Source organism: Martes martes (assembly GCF_963455335.1).
Source record: "Martes martes genome assembly, chromosome: 4".
Lineage (NCBI taxonomy): Eukaryota > Metazoa > Chordata > Mammalia > Carnivora > Mustelidae > Martes > Martes martes.
The window spans coordinates 62,597,558-62,619,879 of record NC_137891.1 but is presented as its reverse complement, the minus strand read 5'-3'; the positions used below and the strand labels follow the sequence as shown (position 1 = coordinate 62,619,879).

The following is a 22,322-nucleotide window of genomic DNA, read 5'->3' as shown; positions in this document are numbered from 1 at the left end:
AAAGGGAAAGGGGCATTCTTCCAACCCTTTCAGAAGTCTCGTCTTAGGCAGATTTGCAAAGATTTTGCAGCACTCCCCTCCAGATCTGATTTATTTCTTTATTTATATGTGGAAGGGAAGACTGTACCCTCCAGCTTCAGAGCAATCAATCATTTTCCTTTGCAGGTTTAGATGTGCTGCGGCAAAACCCGTCTGCTGGCGGTGCAGCGCCAGGGCTCTGTGATAGCGGGGCTGGTGCTGACAGTTGAAGGAGGGCTCTGTCCCCTTAGGCGCTGGCACACTGAGGACACGGGCTGGACAGAGGGACAAGCCTCGCCCGGAGGAAGCACCCCTTCCCCTGGTGATTGATGGAGGACAGTTAGGAGCTTTTCGGGGGCTGGGCAAGGTTGCCCTCCCAGTCACCTACTAATGAAGTCTTTGTCAGCAGAAAGAACTCTCCTGGGTAGTGAGTGACATAATGCAGATGACAAATGACAGCCTTGCAGTTGATTCTACTTCATAAGTACTCAGTGTCTATGCAGGTGAGTCAGCACGCCCCTAGCACACCCCACCTCGTGCCAGCCGCTCCCCAGATGCAAATACTCCCCAAACTCCCCCTGGTTTCGCAGGTGCTGCGGGCGCCGCCTGGTCCAGCCTGAGTTTTCCTGGGGATGTTTCAAGGACTGTCAGAGTGTGAGCAGGGATGGGACCCATGTCACCACTTTAAGGAGCTGATTATGAAATGAAGATATTTTTTGAGTCATTTGTTAGCAGCTCTAAATATTGTTTTCTCCTGTTTCTCCCTTTTGGAGTATGGATTTTGTGTGTGTGTGTATATATATATGTATATATATACACACACACATATGTGTATATGTATATGTGTGTGTATATGTATACATGTATGTATATTTATATGTGTGTATATGTGTGTGCATATGTATATATGCATATATGTGTGTGTATGTATATGTGTATGTTTATGTATATATGTATGTATATGTATATGTGTATGCTGTTTCGAGAGACTACTTCACACCAAAATCTATATCAAAACCCTTGACTGACATCTCCACCTTGACTGACATCTCCTTTGTTTCTTCTCCCCCTCTAGGACCCCATCTGCAGAAGTTCTGAAAACCTCTGAGTACAGAAATTGATTATTCAACCAGGATACCTAATTCAAGGTATTAGCCCTTGTCAGAAGACTTTTATATTTGAGCCCTGTGTTGGAAATTCTGTTTTGGCAATGCATTTTGAAATAGGAAAAGTTGGAAGGAGAAGAAAGGACAAAAGTGAATTTGCAAAATATTCAAGTGCTTACAAACCTCCCCAGCGCCTGGGAGGGTTTTGCCACGTCTGACTCATGTGCAGCCCTCTCTCTAACAGTTCACGTGCCAGCTCTCACTTTGTTGTAGCCCTTTCTCTGCAACTGTGTTTGGGGTTTGGATGTCATTTTCATCTCTCCCTCTCGCTTTTGCTCTGACTGCCCAGACCTGCAGAAACCAGGAAGCTGAGACATTCTGTCGGTTTCGTGACATTGGACCAAACACAATGAAGTATACTTGCTGGGCTCTGGTTCTGGCTGTCCTGGGCACAGAGCTGCTGGGGAGCCTCTGTTCGACCGTCAGATCCCAGAGGTTCAGAGGACGGATACAGCAGGAGCGAAAGAACATCCGACCCAACATTATTCTTGTGCTCACTGATGATCAGGACGTGGAGCTGGGTGAGACACTGGGTTTTGCACTTGTTAGTCTCTTTTGCGCAAATGATGTGCTGACCTTTTGCCTGATCAGTAACACTGAGTGAACATTGGCGGGGAGCGGGGAGAGGGCAGGGGGGATTGGTCCTTGACTGGAGGGTCTTAACCAGCAACCTGGGTTTATAAAATGAACTTGTATTGATTATAAGGTTTTCGGTTTTTATTTCAACATGACTTCTCTGGTCTTAAGTGTTAGAAACTGTCTGGGGAGGATCCTAGAGTGAAAGGAGAGAGGGCAAAGAGCAAGCACGGGTACTACAGAAGTCAAGGATTCAATCACCTTGGGTTCTCTTGATCAAGAAGTGTTTTATATATTTGGGCAAAATTGTTTCCAAGAGTATGAGTTTATGGCTGTAATTCTATGCCGTGTATGTGAACACAGATACTATTACTCTCATCTAACAGTTATTATTATTCAAGTGAATGATATGTTCAGAGCTTGTGATAATTGCTAGGTAATTAAAAGTTATAGTATTCTATGTGTCTTCTGGTGGTAATTCACTACTACCACCCTGGAGATGAGGCTTTTCTGAAGAATTAGCTAATGTGGGTTCATTCCAGAACGCTTGGAGAGCCTGCCAGATTCTGGCCGTTCCAGCAGAGCTGCTGAACCATCTGCTTCCGTTTCTTATCTTCTCACTTTCTTGAATGGCCCAGCTCTATGGTCTTGTCTGTAAATCTAGGTATGACCTTTCACGGGACCCTAGGACACATGACGGCCTCGTCCTTACAGATTGTCACCAGCACTCATTTTCGCTCCTAGAACTGAACTTGGACTTAGTACTAGCAGAGCAACTGGGCTTCCTTACAGAGCTCCGCAGGCCAGGGCTGTTGAGGAGCAAACCCCTCCCATACTGCAACATGGTCTCCCTGGAGCAAGACTTCAGTTTCCAGTTTGATACCAAGTCATGGAATCCCAACGGAGTTAACCCCTTGGGTTAAGCTGGAAGCACGTGCAGTAAAACCCAGCAGCGGGTAATGATTGTTGAAGTTGCTTTGCAGAGCCTGCTTTCTCTCACTTCACTTTTTAAAGAAAAGTATTGATTTTCAGGCCACATGCCCAGGTGAAGCCTCGGAGGTACGACTTTAGTATGAGTGTGGCTTGTACTTTAAGTTTTCGTTTACCTATAGAGCAAGTAAAATGAGGTGAATGCATTTGAATTCACCTTCCTTAACAGCCCTCAAATCCATCCCTTTAATTACAGCCAAGACCTCCAGACCATTCTCTTTTCTCTAGTGCTTCCCTAACTGATTAGTCAGTCCCCTGACCTACCTGTCTCCCGTAGTCTTGGTGCCTCTTGCCTATTCTTCACTCCATGATTGGAGTTATCATGCCAGTATCTGATCAGGTCTGTTCTGCTTAAAACTCGCCATGGTTTTCCATTGGCAAGAGGATTAAGCAACTCTCCTCCATAGCAAATGAGCTCTGGACCATCTGGCCGCTGCCTATTTTTATGAGGCTCTTCCTTTTCCCTCACTTTTGCTCAGTGCCTCATGGGAATAACTCATGCTTCCTTGAAGGTGTCTGGTGGGTTCATCTCCCTCACCTACATTTCATGACTTTGTACATCTTGTCTCCTCTTATCTTTCCCCTCCCTCCCTATCCACCTGGAGAAGCCCTACCTATTCATGATTCAATTCAAATGCCTTGCCCTCGGGGGTCTTTCTTCACCAAAACCATTCTCCCCTCCAGCAGGGTAGATGGAACTTTCCTTTGTACCACCTTGGACATGCCTCCAGTGTGGCCCTTAATCCATCATGTGTTTCCATACTCGTCTCTTCCACTGGCCTGCGAGCAAGGTAGTGTTTTACTGGGACCATAGTAAGTGCTGAATAGATTCCAAGTGGACCTACGGGGGCCTGAGAATGCTAAAAAAAATTCTCAGAAGTGAATACAGGTATCTGTCATAGTCTACTTCTTCAATATACAGCCCTCGTCTTTAAAATAAATTAAGGACTCATTTGACAAATTTTTTTAACAGATTTCAAAATTTTAGCCTTTAGTTTCACCCTGTAATTAGTTAATTTATCCAGCAAATATTTCCCGAGCAAATATTTCACGAAGTGGAAGCATGTGGATATAATAGATACAACTCATAGCCCAGGTTCTATCAACCCAGTTGTTTCCTATGTATTTGTCTCTACCTCCTTCATTGATTTTCTAGCCAGACACAATGCTAAGCATTCATTCATTTACTCTTCCCAATAACTCTGTGAAGTAGCTGCTCTTACTCTCTTTAGTTAGCACATAAGTAAAATGAGGCTTAGAGAAGTCATGTAGGCTATGATGAACTAGTCAATGGTGAAACTAGGACCAGTGTAATGTAGGACTAGGTCTCCACAGCTAACATTTAACCATGATGCTTTCCATCAGTCCTTCAACAAGTATTTATTGAGGACTTCCTAAAAGCAAGCCGTAAATGCATAGTAGTGTTCTAGGTTCTGAAAGAGAGATAACAGAAGCATAAGATAGGTCTTATTATCTCATTGGCAGAACATAATGATGAACCACAGTGAACGGTGGGGTAGACTTTAGAAAAGACCTCCTTTCTCTACCTTAACAACTATGCTTTTGGTAGTGGACACTGCCTGATGGAAACTTTCACCTAGACTTCTGTAATGTTCTCATAATCCTTCTTGAGCCAAACTACTCTAGACTTGACTTGGGGTTTTTTGTTTCCTTATTTTGACCATCTTTAGACCATTTTTAAGTGTGCAGGTCAGTAGTATTAAGTACATTCACATTGTTTTGCAACCGTTTTCCAGAACTCTCCACCTTACAAAATTAAAATTCTGTATTCATTAAACAATAACTCTATGCCCTGGTAACCATCATTCTACTGGACAAATTCATAGAGATGAATTTGACTGCTGTAGGTACATCATATAAGTGGAATTAAACCAGTTATGACAAAGACAAAAGTATTTGTCTTTTTGTGACTGACTTGTTTCACTTAGCCTAATACCGGTCTTCAAGGCTCATTGCTGCTGTAGCCTGTATCAGAATTTCCTTCTTTTAAAGGCTGGATAATAGGCATTGTATGTATATACCACATTTTGTTTATCCATTCATCTGTTAATAGAAGCTTGGGTTTCTTCTACTTTTTGATTATTGGAAATCTATGTAAATAATGCTACTATGACCATAGGTATTTAAATACTTCCTTAAGTACCTGTTTTCGATGCTTTGGAATAAATACCCAGAAATGGATCATTTAATAACTCGATTTCAATTTTGGAGGGAGTCTCCATCCTGTTTACCATAACAGCCACACCATTTTACATTCCCCCCAACAGTGCACAAGGGCCCCCATTTCTCCACATCCTTGCCAACATGTGTTATTTTCTGGCATTTTGTTTCTTGTTTTTGTAATACCCATCTCCTTGTGGTTTTTATATGACTGGGTTTTGCTTTGTTTTTATTTTATTTTATTTTATTTTTTACTTACATGTTGTTATGCTTGCCAGATGCTTACATAGAAAAGAATCACAAAACTATTTGCACCTGTCATACTGCAGGCAGTTTTGGCTACTATACCTCGAGAAAGATAGAACCGACTTAGAAAAGGCTTAGAAGAACAATGACAAAAATTGTAATAGAATGCTTTTCTTTGGGGGAAAGAAGGAAACTATTCTACTTCTTTGTCTGGGAAGACAAAGGCTGAGAAGGGTTGTAATGGGAGTTTATGAAATCAAGCTCGGAAAGAAAGCTCTTACTCAGTAGGAATGGGGGCCACTCCCTCAACTTTGTCTGAGGACAAACAAAATAAACTAGTACTTTGTGAAGGGAGTAAGACACATAAGGAATTCATTAATAAAAGTGCTAGAACCTTGTATGTTATCTTTTTCCAAAGAACACTCGTTCTCATTATTACACTTGTTTTCATCCCACCCAAGTTGGGTGGATAGGACAAAGATCATTATCCCAGGAGAAAAGCTAATCTATGAAAAGATGACATGACTTAACCACTGGTCCCCTATTTCTGGATCTACTTTTTGCACAATTTATGCAGTAACTTAAGTCGTGTCTGTACCTGTAAGTAGTTCAGGTTTTTAGACTACATTAATAGGTAAAAGATTTACACTTTCTTTTAAGCTAGAAAAACACACATGGACATGATCAACATGAAGTTGGAATGATGGTTTCCTCTGGAGAAGGAGGAGTAACCAAGAATATCAATGATAATTCCACATTTTGCCTTAAAACTTGAAAACAATAACTGAAGCAATTATCATCAAATATTAAACTTTTTTAAAAGCTTAAGTTTAAGAGCTTGACATTTAAAAATACTAAAGCTAGGAATGCCTTGCTGCATCCCAAAGGTTTTGAACAGTTGTGTTTTCATTTTCATTTGTTTCCATGAATTTTTTAAATTCGTCTTTAATTTCCTTGTTGAGCCATTCATTCTTAGTAGGATGCTCTTAGCCTCTATGTATTTGAGTTCTTTCCAAATTTTCTCTTGTGATTGAGTTCAAATTTCAAAGCATTGTGGTCTGAAAATTTGCAGGAATGATCCCAATCTTTTGATACTGGTTGAGACCTGATTTGTGACCTAGTATGTGATATATGTGTGTGTACATATATGTGTGTGTACACACACACGCACAATGGAATATTACTCAACCATCAAAAAATGAAATCTTACCATTTCCAATGACGTGGTTGGAACTAGAGAGTATTATGCTAAAAGAAATAAGTTAATCAGAGAAATTATCATATGATATCACTCATATGTGGTATTTAAGGAGCAAAACAGGAGATCATAGAGGAAGAGAGGGAAAGATAAAACAAGACAAAATCAGAGAGGGAGAGAAACCATAAGAGACTCTTCATCATAGAAAACAAACTGATGGTTGCTGGAGGGGATGGGGGTGGGGGGATGGGATAACTGGGTGACGGACATTAAGGAGGGCACGGGATGAAATGAGCACTGGGTATTATATGTAGGACTGATGAATCCCTGCCCTCTACATCTGAAACTAATAATACATTATATGTTAATTAATTGAATTTAAATTTTTTTTTTAAAAAAGGAGAGAAAAATCCAGTAAAAATAAATAAATAAATAAACCTTTTTAAATAGAAAGAAATAAAAAAATAAAGACATTAAAGCTTGGAGACACATTATTCTAGTATTTTCCTGCACTTAGGTATTTTATAAGTCAAAAAGAACGAAATCAAAAATGCTTGTGGAACTCGCTGAACTTCCTAAGACTAGAGTCAAAGAAATTAAGCTCTAAATCTTTCCAAAAGTGTCCCTTGGTGCCACTCTGGGGAGTGAACTGTGGAGCTGATCTGACTCAATGTGGCATTTATTAAATTCTTAGGAAACTGAGCTGATGCTAATATCTCAGTAATGCTGGCCCATTGTTTCTTTCAGATCATATGTGGATTTAAGAAATAAATACATGGAAATACTGTCTTTAAATCAGAGGTCACAATTGGGATCTATAGTCCTGAGCTAGCCCACAGATGTGTTTTTACTTGACCAGTGTATTTTTTTTACTTAAGACATTTTAAAAATCATATGATTTCATGTTAAAAAAAAAATCCAGATTATGACTTTTCTTGAAAATGCAGTAACAGGAGAGCAGAGCTCACATTCCCATGAGACAGCAATCAGGTATACGCTTGAAGAATAATCAAACTGCCCCACTAGGTGGAGCTTGTCCTCAGGTCATCATGGTCCCCACCACTCTCCATTGCTCCCCAAGATTTCGGCCAGGGAGCCATTTACCATCCTTCCCATAATGCTGTTTTTCTCATGGTCGGGGAAAGCTCTGTACACCCATATCTCTACCAAATGTCAAAAACAGAAAAGATGAAAGTTCCCTGATTTTTCTTATACCTGGCTGTCTTCACTTGCCTACCTCTCTATCCAACCCTGTAGACATTTTCAGTCCATTTCCCTAAGAAACTAGTCTCCTCTTTTAAAGGTCTTTTGCTCTTCGGGGGGAAAAACGTAATGAGTGTTAGTTACCTGGAGACATTCCAGATGGACCTATTGTTGCTTCTTGGTCCCTTCTTCCCCAATCTCGTTTCTTCCCTTGGGCTTTTGCTGAAATTTCTAGGTCTTTTTTCCACCCACCCCATGGTTTTGGTAGAAAACATGTACTCTTCTATCATGTTACTTTTTTCTTATGCTTTCAGAATTAAAATACTCAACAGATCAATATAGCTATTTTTAATATTGGAAATATCACTGTTTAGGGTTTCATATTTTACTGTAAAGATAACTATTGGTGTGAGAAGGTAGCAATAGAATATAGAGGTACTTAGTACAGACCATTTACATACTTAAAGCATTAACTGTAGCTCACCATAAAATGATGACATCTAGAAACAACCCCACACAATTAATAAGAGTTGTGCTTGTTTGTCATTATTGTTCATCAAACCATGAACCATTGCAAGGACTCCTGGGTGGCTTGGTCGGTTAAGCCGCTCCCTTCGGCTCAGGTCATGATCCCAGGGTCTTGGGATTGAGTTCTGTATTGGGTTCCTTGCCCGGCAAGGGGGAGTCCTGTATTGGGCTCCTTGCTTCTCCCTCTGCCTCTGCCTGCCACTCTGCCTGCTTGTGGTCTCTCTCTCTCTGATAAATAAATAAAATCTTAAAAAAAAACAAAAAACAAAACAAACAAACAAACAAACAAACAAACCATGAACCACTGCAGTCTGCAAGGAGGTGTGTCTCTCTAGAAAGCCAGGTGCATTTGAACCCCACATGCCTGGAGTTCCCTTAAGGGATGACAATGGCAATACTTATTATTGAATTTCTGGTTTTGTGAGTTTTTCCAGACCATGATAAACAAGCTTGATGAAAACGTCAATGTTTCATAGTACAAACCATTGAATAATCAAACGCTAAGACACTTGAATCAAGAAAGATGAAGTTTTGTTGTAAAGTTTGACATGTAAAGGGAATTTAAGCTCTCTGTAATTATGGAAAAGTCATTCAGAGAAGTTGGACATTTTCTCTCTGTTGACCTTTTTCACACAGATGATGTGAGAATAAATGAGTTGGAGTGTGTAGAATGATTTAAATTCCTGGCCCTGGTCCCAACCAGTCCCAATAAGCTACCCCATGCTCCATCCAAAGTACTGTTCCTCAAGCCTTGATTCTTTAAAAAATATTCCATTGAAATTGCAAACGTGCTAGAACTTGCAGGATTCCTGAAAAGTGCCATCTCTCCCCTCCCAGTCCCTGCTGACCCAGCAGTAGCCTCCTTTCTAGCTGATTGCTGTTACAGCACCCCTACCCCTGCAGGGGCACTGCAGACACCCCCGGTCCCCACCTGGAACTCTGGCACTGGGACAGCTTTTCTTGGCAGACCTAGGACTCAGCTGTGGCCTGGACCTTCTCTGTCCTCAAGCCAGGCCAGTCAGCGGTGCCCCCATACCAGCTTCTGGACCCAATGACAGTCACCTCATAACAACCTTGTCGGGCTTCCACCTCCAAGGACAGTTTTAAATGATTATGAAATCAGGCTTCTTGCACAAGGGGAGTGTGTGTTGTGGAGTGGGAGATATTTTTAACTATATTTTTATATTTTTAACTATAAGATATTTTTAAGATATTAAGATATTTTAGGATATTTTTAACTGTAAGGTATTTTTAACTATAAGCCAGCATTAACATGTTAAGTCTTAAAACATAGAAATGATAGCTGACCTCTGTCTTAGTCGTGAACAGACTACCACAAAATACCATAGACTGGATGGTTTTGTGGCTTATTTCTCACAGTTCTGAAGGCTGGGAAGTGCAAGATAATGGTGCCAGCCAATTCAGTGTCCGGTGCGAGCCCGCTTCCTGGCTTACAGATGGCTGTCTTATTAGGTATCCTCACATGGCAGAAGGGGCAAGGGAGCCTAGTGGGGTCTCCTATATGAGGGCGTTAATCCCATTCATGAGGGCCCACCTTCACGATCTAATCCTGACTCCCAAAGACCCCACCTCCTGATACCACCGTCCTGGTCATTAGGTTTCAACATATGCATTTTGTGGGGGACACGAATATTCAGTCTGTGACAACCTGTTTAGTCTCATCCCCGCTTTCAGAACTCAGATGTAGATTACAGACAGGGGGATTGAAAAGACAGGAGAAAATTAACGCGGTGGGTTGAGGCGCATGCAGAGTCCAGCCCCAGCCCCCTGATAACACTCGTTTGCGTAAAGCGCTCTAACAGCGAGCATTGTCCTGCCATTTGCTCCTGAACCGCCCTGTGAACTAGTTGGAGAATGATTCTTAGCTCCATTTTATAGATGAGACGTTTGGACCAAAAGAGAGTAGGTGACTTGGTCAGCCCGATTTGTGGCCAAATCCAGAGGTTTTCCCCACAAGTTCAAGTTCAGAGCTCTTACCTGTCTCCTTCTTACCCTCCTAAGTCCTACCTTGTGAATCTTTTTTTTTTTAAAGATTTTATTTATTTGACAGAGAGATCACAAATAGGCAGAGAGGCAGGCAGAGAGAGAAGGGGAAGCAGGCTCTCCACTGAGCAGAGAACCCAATGCGGGACTCGATCCCAGGACCCTGAGACCACGACCCGAGCCGAAGGCAGAGGCTTAACCCACTGAGCCACCCAGGTGTCCCCCTGCCTTGTGAATCTTGTTATGAGTCTTCGGCCTTAAGCATCTTCTCATTCCTACAAAATAATAGTTCTAATAACTGAGAATCAGCACGATTGGCGTTGTAGACCCCAAAGGCCTGAAATTCAGGGAGGTGAGTAGTTACAGCTTAAAACAAAACTGAGCCCTTCCAACAACAAGGCAGGACATTGTCCCATTCATTCATCCCGACAGCTATACGTGCAGAATGACAAGTTTCATCACAGACTAGCTTTCGGGAGAGTTTCCCAAGGAAAAGTCCACAGTGGGGTCTCAGTGGTGAGGGAGGCCGTGCGAGACAATGTTACTGCCCGACACCAATCATCACACAGCCGTGAAAAGAAGGTTCCTTGTGCTTTCCTTCCCAGTGCCTACTCACTCAGAGGAAAGAGATAGCGTTCCTGTGTTCCACCCTCTGCAGAGAACCCAGCAAGATCAGAGGCAGCATTTCACACCAGCTACGAGGACAGACACATGGGCAGCCCACTCGGCCTTCACTGGGCCTGAGCTCCTGAGATCACATCAGCCCCCAGGGGCAGGGTGGGCGGGAGGCCGGCATTCCTGTGCGTCAGTGTCTCCCCTAAGAGGCCAGATGAAGCAGAATATCAGGCTGTGGAAAGTGAGACGTATCTTGACTCTGAGCAGACACCTTCTCTGTTTCTCGGTCTTGACAACATCAGTGTCACAGCCGGTACTCGGCCGAGATGGAGCTTCAGAGCGCCGTCTCTGGAGCGGATGGCCTGCCTTTGCTTCCGGGCTTTGCTCCCTAGGGTATGCGTGGCCCTCAGAATGCTATTTAGCCCCTCTGCCCCTCAGTGGCATCATCTGTGATATTTATATGGGAATAATAGATAAGAGCACCTGCTATGAAGGCTTACCGTCAGGATTAAACGAGTTGATGGGTGTGAAGGCCTCAGAAGAGAACCTGGCTGACAGGAAGCCTGAGTTGGGATGTTTCCGATTCCTGTCTGCAGAATCGTACAGCCTCGGGACCGGGCTGAGCCGCTTAGGGGCACTTGCCAAAGTCTCTCCCAGCTCTAGGCTTCCCTGCTTCTGTGTCCAACCTGGACCACTTCTCTGAGCGAGTGTGGTCCGTGGGCAGGGAGCAGCGGCCTCACCAGGGCCTCACCATGGGACTTGTTAGAAATGCAAATTCTCCAGTGCCTCCTGACGTCTTCAAAAATCAGCATCTCAGGGCGGGCCCAGAATTCTGATGAAACATACGCTCCAAGTGATGTTTAAAGTTCGAAGAACATCGTCTCAGAATCTTCTCCTTACTGAGAAACTTCAGACCAGATACCCACTTTTATGAATCCTAGTTGCGGGGCTGCAGTGGTCACGGTGACTCTGGGGACCAAATGGCCTCGACAAGCCCTTTGACTTGGGGACTGATTGGAATTTGGACAGCTCGTGTAGGACCTCAACATAATCTGCCTAGTTCGTTAAAAGAGTGACATTTAGAATGGGAGGAGAGCCCTTGCTGGGGTAAATCCAGATTATGAATTGGGCTAAGTTTTAGTACCAATTTACATATTATTTACCTTAGATCCAATTCCCACCTACCGTCCTATACGTGCAGTCTGAATGAGTCTGTAAACAGAAGATTGCTGGTGATTCAGGGGCTTTGAGGATGCTTTCTGGTGCTTTTTTTTTAATATGAGTGGAGCTAAGGCTCCTAAAGGAAACTGAGAGCCCATTCTTTGTAATAAAGAGAGCAGTAGGCAGTGAAAATCTGTCAGTAGTGTTTGCTGAGTTTTCCCAAAATTTCAGATACTACTCTAAGTAAGCACTGCAGAGGGGTAAAGAGGCGAGAGGAGTAAGTGAACAGACGTGACCTTCTACCTTGGTCTCTCTCCCCACTCCCATGTCTCCATCCATCTACTTGTCTCCATCTGCAGGACGTTTCTCCCATCTGATCAATAAATATAAAACACATTTCTGAAATGGACTTCCTCGATCTTCTACAAGGCAACTGTGTTTTTAGCTACTTCTTAAGCAACAGTGAAACCATTACTTTCCCAGTTTTCTTCCTGTGCTGAAAACGTTGAGGTATGAGTCAACTCATTACCTTCTGATGCATGACAACGTCTCTGGGATCTGTTTCTTCGAGCCTCCCTCCATTTTGGAGGCACAATCCAGTTCAGGTTTGCATCACCTCATTGCCGGATGGCTTTAGGGACCTCTCGGCTGTAACCTGATGGACCAGCCTATTTCCTCGTCAGTGCACACACCTCCATCCCCCTTTGCCACAACAACTCCCCTTGAAGACGTTTTCCATACCGTGTCATTCATGCCTTTGACAGAGAAACAATTCTGCCTTCATTTTGGCTCTTCTTTCAAAACCAAGTATCTCTGCCCAGCCTCAAAGCCATTCGCTAACTCTACCTCCTATGTTTCATCAGGAGAATTCCCCATATTCTTTTTCATCCTAGGAAATCAGTGTGCTGTACTCATCCCTCGACATCCTCCCACCTCCAGAGCACACACACTGTCCTCCCCACACTGCCACGAACACACTTCACCCATCTTGTGTTTTTTCTTCCTGCTTCCCTTCCATTTGTCCTCATCTCTTGTTTCAGAACTCCCATCAAACATCCCCTTTGGTCCTCCCTAACCTTATTTGTACCGCTGCTGCTATCACCATGCTCTTACGTGGCTTTGCAAATATCCCCAAGTGATTTCTATACGTCAGTTCTCATCTAGGTAGTTTACCGCTAAAGACCGAGGCTGCCGAGAATTTTCCATTTCTTTTGTTAATGCTACACGTGGGGGAGCAGCCCAGAGATGAAGTGGGCACTCACTCCACGTTATTCACCAATTACAAAAATGTTGCTTGATCCCCCGAAGACAACCAGGGGAGAAAAAGCAGTTAGGAATTCTCCTCACTAAAGCCTGTTTTAGGGAGCTCTAATGAGACCCAATTAGAAACCTTCCTCCTGTTTTCATATGTTTCATGTGAACAGTAAGAGCTAATACGTGAAAAAATCAGGCTCACTGTGGCTTTTTGGACCGTTGCACACTTCTCTTCTGCTCTGAATGCTTGCCTGGTTTGCATTACGATTTCCTTCCTTGCTGGAAAACTACATAGACTTTCTCCCTTTCTTTGGAAGAAGTGGGACCTGTTGGAAATGTGAGGCTCCAGGATTCAAATGCAATAGGCTTGGCTGTGGCGCTCTGTAGTGCATTTCTTGACAAGTCCTGAAAAGACTATTGAATTCTAGCCTGTGCTTTTTTTCTGCAGTATTTGGATGTGTTTCAGAGGCAGTATTTGGCTGGATAGAGTAATCGAAGTCGTTTTTTTCTCCCCCAGCAATCTTAAGTTACAATTTCATCCTTTGCAGTCAAAGTGGAATATTTTACTCTATGCAAATACTTTGGAGTGCAATAGAATCATTGCTCTTTCATAAGCAAACAATCTCCCTTTTAATATTACATGTAAACAGGTGAAAGTATAAACTGGCAGTGTTTTCCGGATGGAAAAACTGGTAGGTATTTGGTGACTTAGCTAGAGGATACCAAGTTACAATGAAAATTTTTTTTTTTAATTAAAGACAGGCATTTTGGAGGGCCTTTTACTTAACAGGGGGGAAAAAATGGTTTTCCTCTTTACTTTCCTATGATTAAAACATTGTAACAAGTAACCTCCTCAAGGTCACAAGCTTTGTGCCTATGTGGTGGGTTGGGGTTTTGATGCCCTGTGTAACAGGCTCTTGTTCTCTGGTAATCTTCAAAAAGCTGCTGGCCTTTGAATTTGCTCCATATCTAAAATTCTAGCTTTAATTATCAGATTAGCCTGCATTTTTTTTTCTTTGTGAGTAAGGAGAGGCGAAGCTGAAATGTGTTTTATTATTCTGCAAAATGCTTGAGATGGTCAGATCCCAAATGTTTAATTCTGTTCTGGAAATGGGAGCTGTCAAATTATCGACTCCTTCAAGCCAATGGAGGGAAATTAATAAATCAGGGGAACAGAGTCACTGAGTGACATGACATCAATGGGCGTTCATGTGGTGCGCTCTACTAAACAATGCTGGAATTGTGCCTTCCAGGGTCCCTGCAAGTCATGAACAAAACAAGAAAGATTATGGAGCATGGGGGAGCCACCTTCACCAACGCTTTTGTGACCACCCCCATGTGCTGCCCCTCCCGGTCCTCCATGCTCACCGGAAAGTATGTGCACAACCACAACGTCTACACCAACAATGAGAACTGCTCCTCACCTTCATGGCAGGCGATGCATGAACCTCGGACTTTTGCTGTATATCTTAACAACACTGGCTACAGAACAGGTAAACGTGGACTTGTTAGCCAGTGGGCCTCTGCTGGTACTTCTTAGATACAGGAAAATGCCTCGTGTCATGAAATATATAAAGTTCCAACAACTGGAAGTAGTGTAGGTTTTTGTTTTTTGTTTTTTGTTTTTTTCTCTATCAGGATTCTCCCCATCCCTTTTTTTTTTTTTTTTTCCCTCTGAAGATCATACCAATGTGAGATCCCTTAGAAAAAAAATGATGCTCAGGGGGGCACATTATGAAAATGCTATATTCATCAGAGCACGCGATGGTTGGAATTTTCTAAGAGGATCCACAACAGAACAGTTTTCACCCCCATTTACCTGCTTACCTCAAACTCCCAGATCTCAAGAGATCATCGTTCAGCTTGAGGCTTGTCTTAGGTGTCAGTGAATTCCTGCTGATTGTTTCAGTGAGAAATCAACAAAGGTTTTGAAACTGTTTAGCATCTACTTCAAGATCTGGGACACAATAGGTGATCAAAATGATTTTTTGAATTAATAAATAACCGAATGAAGAAACCAGTGGGGTATACCTTATTGATTCATTTACTCATTCATTCCTAATCGAGAGAATTTGGAGTTTCTTTGGCCAATTTGTGGTTATTTTTAGGTTCCATGTGTTCATGCCCATCTTCCACGAAGGGAAGGCATCCCCAATCCTATGTAGGGCAAGGAGAGGTTTTTGGTTAGTTGGTCTTTTGAAAATTGGGGATCTCTTTCAAGAGAAGTCATAAATGTCATGCCAGTCTTTCTAAGAAAGAAACAAGCTCCTTCTGGTAAGGTTAACCCCCAAAGCCTTTGAATAAAACCTGAGAGAATTCTCAGCATGTAGATATTCTCTTGGGTTTTCTGAACGCTTCCTTTTGAAAGGCAACGAGGATGTTTATAGAAGAGCAGGAGAACAAAACTCGTTTTTTGTTTTTTTTATTTCAGAGCCACCTAGACTTATAAGATTTAAAGATATCATCATTAAATCTCGTTGGAAATGATTTTTAGGTCTACAGATTCTCTGTTCTGAAGATGAAGAAGTAAAGGGTTTCAAACAAATGTATTCTCTTAAATACCTTTAAAAAATGAAATGAATCTTTCCCACTGGACTTGAAAAATATGAGGCCATTTGCTTCTTTTACAGAGCATTCTGTGGGCACTTAATCCTTGTTATTTATGGATAAAAATATTGATTTTGACTATGATAGTGTTGTCATTCACAAGCATCTCAAAATCTCCTCCCATGACTCTCAAGGGTGTTTGCTTATGCCTTGGAAAGAAACTAGGTTACTCAGAGTGCCTTATCCTAAGTGTGTTTTCTCACGTAAGTGATTTAAATTTATGGCACCTTTCATCTGAGAGCTCTAAGGCACTTTGCAAATCCATCAAACATCCCCGTAGGGTTCAGAGACAGCAAATGTACTTGGCTCTGTTTTATAACTGAGGTGGGGATTTCAAATACCGTGTGACCAACTCAGAAGCAAAATCAGAAACGTTCCCCTAAAGCCTGGTTCCTGATTGTAACCACCAAATTATGTTTTGTTCGTGAGAAGCATCATGTGAAATTGATGCCTTTCAAACTCCCAGGCTCCCTATCATTTAAAACCTAGTAGCAGATATATAGCTTGAAGGATCGGGACTCTCCCCATATCCAGAGTGATATGGATGAAGTCTGTCATAAGAAATAGAGATGCAGGATGACACAGAGAACGCTGCCAGGACTTAGAGTGGCCCACTAGGTTTTGCTAACTTGTTTCAGGGCAAATCAAGAAAAAGCAAGAAGATGAATGAGTTCTGAAGAAACTGTGTACAGCAATGGGACCCTAGTTGACAATATTGTACTGTGCACTTGAAATTTGCTAAGAGGGTTGGTGTTGTCACCATATAAGAAATGAAAAAGGAACATAGTAAAGGTATGAGGTGATGGATATATTGGTTGGCTTGGCAGTGGTGAATATCTCACGATGTTTAAGTATTTCAGGCCATCAGGTTGTACACCTTAAATATATTACAACTTTTTTAGGATTTTGTTTATTTATTTGAGAGACAGAGAGAGAGAGAGCACGTGCAAACGCAGGGAGAGAGAGGGACAAATAGACTCCACACTGAGCGTGGAGCCCCACCCAGGGCTTGATCCTGCGACCCTGAGATCATGACCTGAGCAGAAACCAAGAGTCGGTTGCTTAACAGACTGAGTCACCAAGGGGCCCCAAATATATTACAATTTTTGATTGTCAGTAATACCTCAAAGAAACTAAGGAGAAAAAAGTAAGAGGGAAAAGAAGGAAATTAGTATTTGTTGCTGACCTACCATGCAGCAGGCACTTTCACGGAATTGTCTCACTGAATTCTTCCAGCTTTGCCTGTGTTACCAAAGACGAAAAGACTCAGGAGTTGTCTAGGGTCACAGGTTAACCAGTCTTCGGTTGGATTCAGCACATCTGACTCCAGAGTCTTTCCTTTCCATCATCTTCTTTCTTTATGTACATTTCTGTCATGCCTCAAACCAAAGTTTCTTCAGGGACACATAAAACACACCAGGATACAACACAGTAAGGACCCTGGAAAATGGAAATGAAGAGACGTACCGGTAAAAGTCAAGGTAAAGCTAGGTGTACAAAGTTCCCTCTGTGGAGTTGTAGGGGAAGGGTGCCTATGTGAAACTAAGCTTCCAGATGGCAAAAGCAAAAATCAAAATGCCATCCATTGCAAAGTTTACCAGGTCACTAAGATAGAAATAAATCGGTTTCTTCTAAGAAGCATATTCTGGTACTTGTTTCAATTAGACTATGCTGTATCTATCCTACAATGGATCATAAGACTTTAGATAAAACAGAGAGAATTTAGTTCAAGTCCCTTATTTTCAGGTGAGCAAATTTATGCCAAGATCAAAAGTGACACATCCGATGTTCTAATGCAGGGAGCAGGTGTCAGGACCTTGGTCTTCAGGGTTCTTGCCAGTGTGCTACCCTGCCTGTATGGGTTGGGTCTCAAATGACACTGCACACCATAAGGCTGTCCCAATGACAATTGTCAGGCTCTTTGTGAAGCCCGGTTGTCTTCTCTGGGGTAGAAGACTTGCTCCTGGAAACCTAGTCTGATTCTGAGGCCAACCTTCTTTCTGCCCAGGGGTCTAGACACTTAGGTAATAATTGGATTTATAGTGAGTCATCGTAGAGAGGAAAAGGAATTCTTTAAAGGAAACAAGGACTTTTCTGAATAGTTAGAAATAGAAAAAGGATGATCTGCACAGAAGAAAATTAATGTTGATGTGCCCCTTAATGAATCAGACAAAAGTACAAATTGGAAGACGAAAATGGCAGTGATAGAGATCTATACAATTTAAATTTACCTTTGATAGGAAAATATTGAAGTGTCTCAGGTGATTAGGAAGCAAAGATGCCTTCATAACAACAGTTTATTGATCTAGCCAGGGATAGAGACCCATTCGAAAATACACAAATAAGAACATCAGGATGACTGGCATTTTAGGAAGTCAAGAGAATGAGTGAAGGGGTATTAAACCAACACAATTATTTATAATCTACTAAACTAGAGGGGGAAAAGCTGATATATAAAGATTTTATTGTTTTTCTAATAATGAATACATTATCTGGAATGTTTAGCTGAGAACCCAAGAAAAATAATGTAAGAAATTGAAATATGTATCATACATAAATATTCATCGAGAGAAAAGCACAACGCAGTAATCAGTTTTATGAAGAAGAACTCCAAGAAGACAAATTACTAAGAGGCAGATTTTGAGAGGCATCCAAATACATGGATTTCAATGGATTGAATTGATCCAATATAATATTTACCATCGTATGACATGATTTTTCTTTCTCAGAACTGAGGCATATTTTTGGACTGGCTATAGCCTGAATTTTTTCTAACTTTACTCATGGAAAATATGACTCTCCAACAGCTTAAATGTTCAAAAGGGGAAAATACAGCAACATGTCTATTGCATTTTATGTTCTGACAAGTGAAGTGGGAATGATACTGGATTATCTATCATAAAAATGAATATCCTACCTGACTGTCCGCTTCAAAAAAAAAAAAAAAAAAAACAACAACAACTTAGTGTGAATTTCTTGTGAGACTTGAATGTAAAACCTGGGTAGACTTGAATGTAAAACCTGGCATTAGTTTTAAGGTAAAAGTAACAATCCACGTTTGCGAGATAACAGCAAGTGTCAGAAAGATCCCTGAATCAAGACTGAGGAGAGCTAGAGCCACATCCCATCTCTTCCTTTAATTTGTTTAGAGAACTTGCATAGGCCAGTTTTCCAGCTCATATATGTAACACAGAGATTAAATTAGGATGATTCCTAGGTGTTTTTTTTTCTGTCCAAAATTATACTGTAGTTTTATTATGATCCCTATAATTTTTATACTGATTCATTTAAAGATTGTAGTGTTCAAGATACAGTCAGAACACATGATACATAAAATCACATGTGAATTAAATTTTAGTCATACTCATTTTACTTCATATCATTTGGGGAGAAGGAGCAATATTTAATGGAGAACTGCAATAAATTCTTTTGAAAAAAATCCCTTTGTAACAAAATAATTTGGACAAAGGAAGTTTCTGATTTCGTGTCTTTTTAGTTTATGAAATTTTTAATGTTACTTACAGCATACATATTTTATTTGTTGTCCAATATGGGACTTTTTAAAAATATAGAGTTGACCTAAAGTAAGACACACTAATATTCTAATTTTAGTGAATAATGGCATTACAGATTTTTGATAGTAACATGAGGTGTAGCAAACCTTTTTTGAACTACATATGCCTGGAATTACACTAAATGCTGGGATATAAAAAGATATAAAGTAAGATCCCTGTCTTCATTAGAGTTACAGTCCAGTTGGGGAATTACAGTTTTAACTTGGTTCAAAATCATGTATGTTGTTAGTTTGTCAGTTACTACCAGTAAAATCCTGTGACCCCAAGCCTATCAATGACATGGAGTAAAAGCTCAATTAGTGTATCGTTTGTTATATTACGTAAGATTTAACTTCTCCACAGCATCAGAAATCTTTTGTGTAGTTCCTATTGCTGACTGAAAGGTCTTTGCTTCAAAAAAGCTGAAAGGGAATTTTTAAAGTATTATGTAACAGATAGTCTTGGACAGAAGTAGCATGACATAAAGTCAACACTAATTATAATCAGGTCTTTGTGATCTTTCACCCTGTCACCTGACCCCCCCACCACCTTCTCAAATAGCCGAGAAGGGAAGTGTTTAATGGTGTCTCAGAGAAGAACACGATACAGGGTGGGTAGATGGTGTGTTCGGGATATACTCCCAGAGTAGTAAATTGACTGAATTGCCAATGCCAAAGGATAAGAAAAACTTCATACTATACGTAATACAATAGCATTATGGGCAAGAAAACAAAATTCACCTTAGGGAGGGAGAAAGAGATTTAATACATCTGGAGGAAAATAATTAGAAGCCCAGATAATCAATTGCAGAGCGCTGCCAGGAAGCGTAATGTTGAAAGAGGCCAGGGGTGATTACAAATGAGTCTCAGTGTTACAAGGCAACAAGAAAGGCCAGAGTAACTTGAAGCCCATGGCACCAGGGGTGCCGCGTGGTGACGCACGAGGTCCTGGTCTCTCTTGGAACGAGTGTGATGGGTGAGGGCACATCTGGAATCCTGAGTACATATTTTACACTCCATTAGCTCAAAGACACCGAAAACCTGGAGGGAGTTCTGAAGCCAGTAACAGGGACTATAAAGAGACTTGAAGGGATAGTTTATAAGGGGAGGATTAAGGGAGGGGCGATAGCCATGGCAATGGGTAGAAAGCAGCGGTAACTAACCCAACAAGGACAACCATGAGGGAAGGGCAGGAATGACCTGTCACGGCTGCCCCCAGTGGAAAAAAAAAAAAAAAAAAACAGAACAAAATGAATGAAGCCAGAAAAAAAATCTACAAACTAATGAACCAGGAAAATGTAAGCCAAATGGGAATCTGTTGCCACAAAATAAGTCTGATTGGGCAGGAAAAAGATGTAGAAATGTTTTCAAGCGCACAAGTGCAGAACTCAGACAAGATTTCCTCATAGTGCAGGGTGGTAAAGGACTTCGAGTCAGGACTCAGGGTTGGGAGGACCATAGTAATGGAGCTGCTAATAAGAATACGAGCAGAAGTGGCATTTAATATGCTCTTGTTAGGTGCCAGGCGCTTTTTGAAGCGCTTTACATATGTTTAATTCACTGGATTCTCACGACAACCCTACCGCTGCTCTTACTATGGTCCTCATGGTCTTACAGATGGGAGAACTGGAGGTGAAGAGAGGCCAAGTGACTTGCCTCTGGACAGACACCTGGCAAATAGCAGGGCCAGGATTTAAACCCAGGCAGCCAGCTCCGGGGTTTATACTCCAAACCCCTGTACTCTTCTACTTCATTTAAGATGAAAGGAGAGAAAAGGGGGGGACGCGGGGGGGACCCTGGAGATGAGGAGCAGGCCAGAGGACAGAGCCGGGCTCGAGCTTATTGAGTGAAAAGTTCCTGGAAATAGTCCCCTCTGAAGTCATGTTGGTGGGGTGTGGCCCTCGTCTGCTCCCTCTGACTGGAAGTCATTATTGCCTTTCGTCAGAAAGGAAAATCATCTTGTGGTTCTCTGTGAAAAGGTGGTTGGTCTCTGCAGACGAGAAACCCTCATTAGAATTCCTACTGCACGTAGTCAGCTCAGAGGGAAATCCTGAGTCCTATCTGACCTGAGATCCTGTATGCTTTGTCCCACACCGGTCGATCGGCTCCAGGGCCTGGCTGGGTAACCAGGCAGTGGGCGTTAAGCCAACTGACTGCTTGATGGATATACTCATTTGCAGACTCAACATGTAAGCATTCATTCAACAAATAAACACTGCTATGTTTCTCGATTTGAGTTAGCTCTTCAAAGAAAATTAATCAGAAATGGCAGCTTCAGCCACTTTTGATTCCAGTGAAAACATCAGTCTAGAACTTGTGGAATCCCCAAAATACACAGAGGCCCATGAACCCCAGTGCGAGAAACAAAAGCTATGAAGCCCCCTATGCTATGTGCAAGGACGGGGAGCAGGGAGAGTACAGAGATGAGGCAAAGGCAATGTTCACCCTCGCAACCTTACAGGCTAAGGGGGGTTACCTTACATACAGGCATGACTGTAGCACAAGGAGGGAAGGGAAGATGGCATTCGAGCCACAGAGACAAATCGCTGTGGGGACTGGGCAAAGACTGGGATTAGAATGGCACCTGGTCTAACCCTGATACACAGCGGGGAGATGAGGGAACTAGCACCGGCAAAAGCAGAGGTGAAAACCAGAGCAAACAGAGAAAATGCCTTCTTCAGAGAGAGGGACAGATAACCAAGAAACGTGGGCTGGGGTTGGAAATGGAAAGAAAGGGATTCTGTCCTTGCATGGCATGCTATCAAATGAAACTTGATTCTATCAAGTGAAACTTGAGGGGAGTCCATCCACGATTGCGACAATGGGTGATGTCCTCAGAGCCGGTCTTCAGGAAGGTGGTGTTAAGAGTAGAAAGATCTGGAAGTCTGGCTAGGGAGCTGGCAGGAGACTGAGAGTATTCATGAGGGATGTCGAGTCATTGGAGAAAGAGGGGCAGGTTCAAGAGCTGTTATCCACATAGAAACTTCAGGTGGTGGCATCCGAGTAGCAAGGGGACCAAAGG

General features: G+C 42.1%; 1 protein-coding gene across 1 annotated transcript in view; it reads left to right on the top strand.

The window, feature by feature from the left end:
- Nucleotides 1–22,322, top strand: part of SULF1 (sulfatase 1) — a 150,440-nt gene that overhangs the window by 66,181 nt on the left and 61,937 nt on the right. Inside the window, exons 3-5 of the mRNA XM_080801768.1 lie at nucleotides 1,094–1,166; nucleotides 1,474–1,705; nucleotides 14,394–14,633. Coding sequence (XP_080657894.1) covers nucleotides 1,534–1,705; nucleotides 14,394–14,633 — 412 coding nt within the window. The 5' untranslated portion in view covers nucleotides 1,094–1,166; nucleotides 1,474–1,533. The remainder of the gene's footprint in view (nucleotides 1–1,093; nucleotides 1,167–1,473; nucleotides 1,706–14,393; nucleotides 14,634–22,322) is intronic.